Consider the following 10,303-nt stretch of genomic DNA (forward strand, 5'->3'; position numbering starts at 1 on the left):
TATCCTGTTTGGGGTTCATTGGACTTCCTGAATGGATATATTCTCATCTTTCATCATATCAGGGAAGTTCTCCTCCAACAAATCTTGGACAATTTTCTCACTGGTTTCATTTTGCTCTTCCTGTTCTGGAATTCCAATGACACATAGGTTATTCCTTTTGATGGTATTCCACATGAACCTTGGCTTTCTTCATTTTGTTTTGATCTTTTTTCTGATTGATCCCTTTCCAAAGAAGTATTCAGGTATTTGTCTTCAGTCTCATTAATTCTTTTTTCCATTGCATCAATTCTACTCCTTTGCCTTTTCAATGTGTTTTCTATTTCTGACAATTTAGTATTAACCTTCTGGAGTTCTATCTGTAGATTTAGAATCATTTCTAATTTTTCATTTATTTTGTTAATTTGTTCTTGTATTTTCTTCCAGAATTCTTCTAAGGTTTCGCCTGTGTTTTCCTTGGTTTGTCTCTCAATCCTTTGAAGATACCTAAATATAATTCTTTTGAATTCCTTATCAGGGAGTTCCAATGCTGCGTCTTCCTCAGGGATGTGTTTTGGGTCTGTATCCTGGTCCCTTGTTTCTCCTGCTTTATCTTGCTTCTTTGTGTGGACTGTGATGCTCTGTTGTTTGTGAGGCATTGTGACATTTTTGTGTCTATATTTTATTGGTGATTATATGTTGGAGTGACTTGCCCACAATTTTCATTTTCTTTGTTTTGTTTGTATGTTATTCATACGGGCAGGATACTGTCCTGTGCTACTCTGTTCACTAGTTGACAGCACTTACACACTCACCACCTGTCTCTTTTCCTTTGTCAGTCTCTCATATGTCCTTGCCGACCTTGGCAAACAGAGCCTATTCTTAGGTCCCTGGAATCTGAATGAGAATGATATCACTTTAAAATCCAAAATGGTTGCTACTTGTAAAGCATTCAAAATGGCTGTGCCCTCGGTCACTTTAAATATCCAAAATGGCTACCACATGTAAACAGTCAAAATGGCTGCACCCTCCGGACAGCAGAAAGTCCACAGGTCAGGTTGTCTCCCTCCTTGCTGTTTCCCTTCCTAGTCACAGGCCACCAGACCAGTTGTCCCTGCAGCCCTTGGTGATTGGGACTGATCTTTAGGTCAATTCTCAGGTCCCAACACCACTTGGAAATATTCAGGCTGTTGGTCTCGTCAGAGTAGCTGACAGTCCGCAGCTCCAACCATCTATGTACTCCCTATTTTCATTCAGATTTTTCCACTAGTTGGCGCCTAATCCACTTCTGTATAGTTCCTTTCAAAGTTCAGGGTTCCAGGATTATCTTCTGTATCTCTGTCAATTGGTTTTTCTTTTCTTTGTTGAAGAGGGTCTGTGTCGCTTGTCTTCCTATTCCTCCCATCTTATCGGAAGTCTCCCCCCAGCAATGTGTGTCTCTCAGCATCTCTTTCACAGCAGCACACGTTTCTTGGTGTCTCTTTCTCAGCATTGCATGTTTCTCAGGAGTGCATTTCTCTCAACAACACGTCTTTCTCAGCCAGCAGTCAGAGAGACTTCTGCCTCTAGGAGGCCTCCTTTTGAGCCTGGCAGAGTGGCCAAACTAGCCAATCATAACATCAGAATTCTGAGCACCTGAGAGAGAGTGAACTTCCCAGAACATTGCTTTGTGCCACTGCTCAACAGAAATACTCCAGGTGGATACCTTTAGCAATCAGGAGCTCCTCAGTTGCTCATTGCAAATTCCACCCCAGAGTTTACAAAGACTAATGGGTAGAAAAGCCACACTAAGTAATTTACTACACCGTGATACTACAGAGTAGAACTGTCCCATAGGGTTTTCTAGGCTGTAATCTTTACCAAAGCAGATCACCAGATCTTTCTCCCCCAAAAGTCACTGGGTAGGTTCAAACCACCAACCTTTCATTACTAGCTGAGGGCTTAACCATTGCACCACCAGGGATCCTTAAAGAGGACATAGTGAAAGAACGAACCACGAAAGAAAAATATAAATTATTTTGTAGTCTTTTACACTAAGAGTATGTTAAAAATACAGTATTCAATCACTTGAAATAAATCCTTTCTCTGTAAGAGGTTATAAGGAGTTCTGGTGGTATAGTGGTAAAGCATTCAGTTGCTAACCAAAAGGTTGGTGGTTTGAACCCACCAGCCGCTCTATGGGAGACTGATGAGGCAGTCTGCTTCCATAAACATTTACAACCTTGGAAATCCTACAGAGCAGTTCTATTGTGTCCTATAGGATTGCTGTGGGTTGGAATCGACTTGCCAGCTGTAGGTAAACAGTTAAAGAATTTTTGTTGTTGTTGTTGTTATTTGTCGACCCAGACTCATAGCGACCCCTCCTTGGGTTTCCGAGGCAGTATCACTACTATGGAAGTAGGATTGCCCAACCTTCCTTCCGAGGAGTGGCTGGTTGGTTTGAACCGCCAGCCTTCTGGTTAGCAGTCAAGTGCCTTAGGCACTATGCTACCAGAGCTCCTAAAAGAGACAGCCCGCCAGGTAGTGGGGGAACCGCCAGCCTTGGGTGTGGCAGCTGACTGCCCAAGGCCCTGAGGCCATCCCTGGGGGCCAAAGATTTTTTAGCACCTGACAAATCCAAGACAGGACCTCCAACTGTTTTAACATCCACCTTAAATTTTAAAACAACGAAGTCTTAGTTTTAACCAATTGACAATTGTTTTTGCCAATTTGGAAAGTATTGATTATAGTTTGATGTAAATAAGCTGAAATAAATTAGCTAACTGAATATAACCTCTTAAAAAACCACTGCCATGGAGTCAATGTATTTATATGATTCAAAGAAAAACTGCATAGAAAGGCTTAATGAAGATAAATCCTGCATCCTCCACTCCACTTCATCCCCTCCACTCCCTGTATTGAGATCCATTTTGATTAATTTCTTATCTTCCCATTATTTCTGTTACACATAAGGTCATATGATCATATCCACTGTGACTTGCATCTCAGAAAATAGATATATTCATCCCTCCCTTAATTTTTTTGTACAAAAAGTTGCATACTATATATTCTATTCCGTACCATGCTGTTTTTTCCCCTTTTATAGCCTGAAGATCTTCCCACATTAGTACATAGTACATACATTTCCTCATTTTTTCACATTTGGTGGTGTTGTTAGCTTCCATTGAGTCAACTCCAAGTCATGACGACCTTATGTGCAACAAAACGAAACGCCTCATGATCGTCCATCAGTATGGCTGCTGTGCCAGTCCATCACTCTGTGGGTCTCCCATGCCCTTCTGGGCCCTGTGCCTCACCTAAAATGTCCTCCTTCCATTGTATTACAGTTCATTCACCCAGTCCCCCATTACTGGACCCTGGAGTTATTTAAAATCGATTGCTATTACAAAGAGAGCTAAAAGGAATAATTTTGTTCATGGTTTATTTTGTACTTGAGCAGGTCTTTCTGTGTGATACCTACAAATAGAGTTACTGGTTCAAAGACTATAAAATGCATCTATAATTTTGCTAGATATTGCCACATTTCTTCCATGGGATTTCTGGATTTTGCATTCCCACCAGCAAGGTGAGAGTGCCTATCTCCTTATCACCTCAACAACAACAAAGTGTGATGTCAAGTTTTTGGGTTCCTGCAAATTTGTTAGGGGAGAAATGATTATCAGTAAAGTTTTTTACCTCTTATTATGGATAAGGTTGACCACTTTTCATCTCACTTGTAATTAATTACTTTTCCAGTGTCTGAGTTCCTTGGGAGACTGTTAACTCCAAGAAGGTGGGACCATGTAGGGACCATCATTTATCCCCAGCACCTAACAGTGACCCTGGTGCTCAATGTGATTAACAAAGGATAGGTACTCAATAAAGATTTGATGAATGAGTAAGCCAGTGAATGAGTGCGCGTGTGAGTGAGTACATGGAGATAGTTAGCAACTAGCCCTTTCTTCGTCCCAGAAAACCTCCATCTCACCTTTTTTTTTTTTTTTACTAGTTGCTGTTCAGTGAATTCCAATTCAGGGCAATCCTATGTATGTCGGAGGAGAATTGTGCCCCATAGGGTTTTCAATGACTGATTTTTTTTTTTTTTTTTATTAGGATTTGGGTGAAGATTTACAGAGTAAATTCACTTTTCATACAGCAGTTCACATATACTTTGTCTCATGTCATTGACCAAAATTTACAATGCAGCAGCTCCCCTCCCACTTCCTCCCCATAGTTACCTCCTCCCAGTGTCCATCCCTTCATACTCTTCGAGAGGCCCATTTTCTGCCAACCCTGTATATGATCTTGGATACACTCTCCATTTAGACATACATAATTGTTTAGCTTGTTCACCCATCTATCCGTCCCTATACCCATATTTGCTTTCATTAACAACTCAGTATTGTATTTACAAAGGGGTTCATATTTGTTGTTTGTACTGCCCATGTAACTCTCTCTGTCTTTCTCATCCTCAATGCTGCCATATTGGTCACTCACATTTGGTACATTGCCCTTCTCTTCACCCAAATCAATATTTATCTCTATCTATCTAACAGCATTCCCTCCCCTTCCCTCCCACCCCTGGTAACCAACAAAGAAAATGTCAATGACTGATTTTTTTTGGAAGTAGATCACCAGGCTTTTTTTTCCAATGTATTAATGGACTCAAACTGCCAACCTTTCAATTAGCAGCCAAACATGTTAACAGCTTACACCACACAGGGACTTCCTGTCTCACCTAGAATGGTGTTTTCTATACTTTTTCCAGGAGCTAAATTCCCCAGAACACCTTATCTTCCTCGCTGATACTCTCCTTTTTCCCATCCTTGACAGGGAGGCGCCCAGATCAGCCTGGCTGAGGTGTGCCAGTCTGGGGAGAGGTCAACTCGCTGGTACAACCTCCTTAGCTACAAATACTTGAAGAAACAGAACAGAGAAGCTAAACCAGTGGGAGCCACCGGACCCTCCCCAGGACCCGAAAGCACGGTGAGCTTGGACCCAGGTCTGCTCCATCCTCCCATACATCCAGTTCCTGGACATAAGAATAGGGAAGCTTCTCCCAGGACTGAAGATGGTTAGGCCAGTTATTTCCTAGGAACTCTTCTGGATACCTTGTATACATATTTTCAATTAATCTTCTTAACAACATTTTGTAGTCATTATTAGAGGAAACTGACTCAGAGGTTAAATAACATCCTCAAGTCACACAGACTTCCCCACTGCAGGCCCCTTTCAGTGTAATAGTAGTTCTTCCTCCAGGAAGCCTTCCTGGAATGCAACACCCAAGCTGGCTTTGCCACTGCACCTTTGTCCCCATACATAAATGCTTATCTCTCATCACCCTTATTACATTGTTTTGTTATTGATGATTCATGTGTGGGTCTCCCTGGCTGTACTATGATCTCCTTATGTCCAGAGTCCAATAATTCTGTCTCACTTAACTACTGTACTAAACTTTGCTGTCTTCTAAAACTCTGCTGAGTAGGTATGTGTGTGTGTGTGTGTGTGTGTATATATATATATCTGGGTTAGTCTCTGGAGAATTGCCAGTTTGAAGAACTAAGGGCAGGATTTCCAGTTAATTAGTGACCTTGGGCAAGACACTTAACTACTCTGGTCTTCAGTTTTACTCTCAGTTCATGGAGAGTGTCATATATCTGAGAAGCTCTGATTCCTATCATATAGATCAGAGTTCATGGTACACCAGATGAACCCATCAGCCTTTGTGTTTGCAGGATGCTGTGTCTGCTCTGTTGGAACAGACAGCAGTGGAGCTAGAAAAGAGGCAAGAGGAAAGGAGTAGCACACGGACCCTGGAAGACAGCTGGTAAGTGAAACTTCCCTTGGACCTCAGGAATTGGCCTGGCTTGGGGCTGAGCCCAGGGATGAGATCCCCAAACATGAGACCAATCAAAAGGATTCCCCTGGGAAAAGAAAGAACGTCTCTCCTCCTAGGCTCTCTACATGCAACAAGGCAGTATAGCCTCGTACAATGGTTCCCCAAATCCCTTCCCAATTTGTCATATTTGTGTTCCATGTATCTATCACCCATGCCATTTCACACCTAATATGATATTTCACATTAGTCATTGCCTTGATACTCTTATATTTATTTTCATTTAAAATATTTTTTAAGAAACAATAATTCTGTAAATGGAAAATAAGTATAAATTGACATAAAGTAATGTTGCCTCAGTAAGGAATTGTATTTGATAGGTAGGAAGAAAGTACAGAAATAACAGCCTTAAATAAGATAGAAGTTTCTTTCTTTGTTATGTAAAAAGAAGAATGGGGGAGGCAACTAAAGATTCACTTGATAGCTCCATGGTGTTGTAGGAGCCAAAGCTCCTTCTCTCTTTCTGTTATTCTCTTTTCCTTACTGAGGGACTTCCATCATCATAGGTGCATTGTAGCCCAAGATAGTTGTTGGGTCGCCAGCCATCAGGTCCACCAGGCAGCAGGAAAGAGGAAAGACAAAGGGGTGTGCCTGTGCACCTTTAACCAATGAATGCTCCTGAATGTTCCACCCAGCAATTTCTTCTTTGGCCGAGCTTAGCCTCCTGGCCTATCTAACTGCAAGGTAGCCTGGGGAATGATATGTTAGGTATATAAATCAGAGTTCTGCTGGTAAGAAAGAAATAAGGAATGGATACTGGGTTCACAGTAAGTCTGCCTCAGAAGGTAACTGTTACACAAATGAACACAAAACAATACTACCAAAGTTTAAATTGAATATATTGTTTGCTAAGGCTCTATGCCCCAAAATCTTCTCTCCCATTGTTCAAAGGGAATTGTTTCAGCAATGTTAAAATATACCACTGCCAAAGCAAGACTTTCTGCTTGATGAAATCAGAAGGTTTAGAAGAGAATTGAAAAGGGATAACTTTCTGGTTAACAGATAACAGTATGATTCACTGCTGTTTAATTTCCTGTATACCAACAGAAAGATCTCACCACTCACTTTAGGAAATATTGATCTAGAATCAGGTTCAAACCCTGATTTCATCATACTTTGTATAACTTTAGGCAAAACACTTTTGAACTTTTTTTGAAGTATAACATATATACAGAAAAGTCAACTTCAATAATAGCTCAATGAATAATTAGAGACCAAGCTACCCATGTAACCAACATGCAAATCAAGAATCGGAAGTAACAGCATTCTGGAAGCTCACACTACATTTCTTTCCAATCACTCTCTTCCCCTTCAGTAGAAACCCAATGCCTTGACTTCTCACATTAGGTAGGTCATTCGAACTTTCTCTGAGCCCCAAATAGAAAGTGGGAAAATAATACCAATTTGTAAGGTCACTGGGAAAAAAAGAGAATGAATTTAAAGCCACTGATGATTAGAAGGGAGCTCTGGTGGCATAGTGCCTTAGGCATTTGACTGTTAACCAGAAGGCTGGCGGTTCAAACCCACCAGCCACTCCTCGGAAGGAAGATAATGATTAGAAGGAGCCCTGGCAGTGCAGTGGTTAAAGCATTTGGCTGCTAACCAAAAGGTTGGTGGTTCAAATCCACCAGCCACTCCATGGGAGAAAGATATAGCAGTCTACTTCTATAAAAATTTACAGCTTTGTAAACTCTATGGGGCAGTTCTACTCTGTCCTAAAGGGTCACTGTGTGTTGGAATTGACTCTGCAGCAGTGGCTTTAGAATGATTAGAATCCCTGGGTGCTACAAAAGGTTAACACACTCAGCTAGTTACTGAGAGGTTGGCAGTTTGAACCTACCCAGTGGTATCTCAGAAGACTATCCTCATGATCTGCTTCCAAAAGTCCAGCCATTGAAAACTGTGTGAAGCACAGCTCTATTCTGATACCCATGGGGTCACTATAAGTCAGAGTCAGCTGAGAGCAACTGGTTTGGTTTTTTCAGTTTAATGAAGATTAAGTACAAAGCACATAGTAGATACTCAACAAATGATAAAAATTATTATTAGGAAAAAAGAGAAGGGACATTGCTAGAGAAGGGAGAAGGCAAACCCCATCTAGTAGGAAATGGCCACAGGCTATGAATCTTGCCTTTTGGGAGGAAATAATAGGTTGCACTCAAGTACATGTGCTGTGAAATCAGACAGACATGAATTCTGAGTCTAGCTCAATCAATTTACTGTGGAACCTGAGGTCTGGGTGTGGCCTGAGCATGTTGTTGTTGTTGTTATGTGCCATCGAGTCAGACCTGACTCATAGCGACCCCTCCTTGGGTTTCCAAGGCAGTATCACTACGGAAGTAGATTGCCCCATCTTCCTTCCGAAGAGTGGCTGGTGGGTTTGAACCACCAGCCTTCTGGTTAGCAGTCAAGTGCCTTAGCCACTATGCTATCAGAGCTCTCGGGCATAAGTATACTTAAAAGCCCCCTGAGTGACTGTGTAACCTGGGCTAAGAGCACTGCTCTCGACATCTAGTTCCTCTTCTGTAAAGTAGAGATTTAAAAAATCTTAGCCACTACATCATGGGGTGTTTTGCTGATTCAATAAAATTATGCATGATGAACATTTAACACAGCCTTGACACAGAGGGGGGATTTAATAACTCTTCTCTATTATTATTCTAAGGAGCCCTGCGGACACAATGGTTAAGTGCTCAGCAGTTAACCAAAAGGTTGGCAGTTCGAACCCACCCAGCAGATCTGCAATAAAAAAGACATGGCAAGCTACTCCTGTAGAGATTACAACCTAGGAAACCTTATGGGGAAGTTCTGCTTTGTCATGTGGGATCAAAATCTACTCGATGGCAACAACATTATTTTAGTACAGTTGCAAATTTAGACACTTGGTCTCAGGAGTTCTTCCCCACTATCATAAACTCCAGGGGTCAGCAAACATTTTCTGTAAAGGGCTAGATGGTAAATATTTTCTGCTTTGCAGTGCCATCCACACTATCAGCAACTCCCTCTGCTACTGTGGCGTGAAAGCAGCCACTGACAATATACCAATGAATGACCAGGTCTCGTTCCAAGGAAACCTCATTCATGGATACTGGAGCTAGAATTGCATGTCATTTGCACATGTCACAAAATACTATTTTCCTCTTGACTTTCTTGAAGCCATTAAAAAATATAAAACCTATTCATAGCTTTTAGACTGTCCAAGAACAGGCAGTGGGCAGGATTTGGACCGTGGGCTGTAGCTTTACTCTCCTCCACTATTCCGTTATGGCAGGCTATGTGCGATTTCTGGAATTTTTGTGTTTGTTTCAGGGTTCTTTCTAAATTGCCTCAATTTCTCTCCCTTCCCCACTGCAGTCCCTCAATAGCTCTTTTCTTTTCTCTCTCTGCCCCCCGCCTTCTCTCTCTCCGTTTTTCTAGCCTTTCTCCCTCTCTCCCTCTGCCTCCCTATTTCTCTCTCTCTTACTCTCACTCTCCTCTTAACTTACTCTTTTTCTATCTCCCCCACCCCACCATCTTCCTCTCTCATCTCTCTCTCTGCCTCTATTTCTCTCCCTCTCTCTTTCTCTCTCTCTCTCTCTGTCCCCTGCCCCCCTCTCCCTCTGTCTTCTTCTCTCATCTCTCTGGCTCACTGCTGTGCTGAGATTCACACAGGCGAAAGTCTGATGCCGGAAATAGGCCCAGGACCTGTCTCCTAAAACCCTGGCACAAGATCAGTGGTTTCCGCCAAATTCCAAGCTTGTGTTGAGACTTTTCAAGCCATCTCCTAGCAACTGCCTTCTGTTCTCTCTCCCTTTGTGGCCCCCTCTCTCTCCACCCCTTGCCATTCAGAGTTCCCCAGACACTGACTTACAATGAGGGCTGAGGATCCCAGAGCTGCTGTTCTGGGGTAAATCCATCTGCAGGCCCCTGCCCAAGACTGGAGGCTTCTTTTGGCCCTAGAATGTTAACTAGCCTTGTGGTGCCTGCTCAGTGCTGGAATCACGTGTGGAGGTCTCCAACGACTGGCCCCTGTTATAGTTTATACTCCTTCCCCCTTGGCATCCAAGGCCCTGTGTACCATTTTGGTCCCTTCTTTTATTTTTTAGGTTTATTCACTGCATGTTATCAGAAGACTGGATTTTGCTTAAGATCTACAAGCAAAACAAAACCCTAAGCATATTAGAAAATACAGGAGAATATAGTCAAAAGGCTAGAGTGAAAGTCTTTATATTTGCTTCCTTAAAAACTTGTGTGTGTGTTTGTCTAAGGCAGATGTTGAGAATAGGAATTTCTGGGTCCTAGCCTGTATGTATTTTATAGATACTGCAGACTAGTTCTCACATAAGATTGCACTAGTAAATGGTCCACCAGCAAGGGTTAAGAGTACCTCTTAACCTAATCAGTTGCCATAGAGTCCACTCTGATTCTTTGTGACCTTTTTCTTGTGTCAAAGTATAACTGTGCTCTGTGGGG

At 42.1% G+C, this 10,303-nt stretch overlaps 1 protein-coding gene across 1 annotated transcript in view; it reads left to right on the top strand.

The window, feature by feature from the left end:
- The window catches only part of WWC1 (WW and C2 domain containing 1), a 221,303-nt gene that overhangs the window by 183,375 nt on the left and 27,625 nt on the right, over positions 1 to 10,303 (top strand). Inside the window, exons 16-17 of the mRNA XM_007939741.1 lie at positions 4,789 to 4,941; positions 5,691 to 5,782. Of these exons, the coding sequence (XP_007937932.1) occupies positions 4,789 to 4,941; positions 5,691 to 5,782 (245 nt within the window). The remainder of the gene's footprint in view (positions 1 to 4,788; positions 4,942 to 5,690; positions 5,783 to 10,303) is intronic.

Source organism: Orycteropus afer, unplaced genomic scaffold (genome assembly GCF_000298275.1).
Source record: "Orycteropus afer afer isolate SDZICR_OR568_19922 unplaced genomic scaffold, OryAfe1.0 scaffold00062, whole genome shotgun sequence".
Taxonomy (NCBI): Eukaryota; Metazoa; Chordata; class Mammalia; order Tubulidentata; family Orycteropodidae; genus Orycteropus; species Orycteropus afer.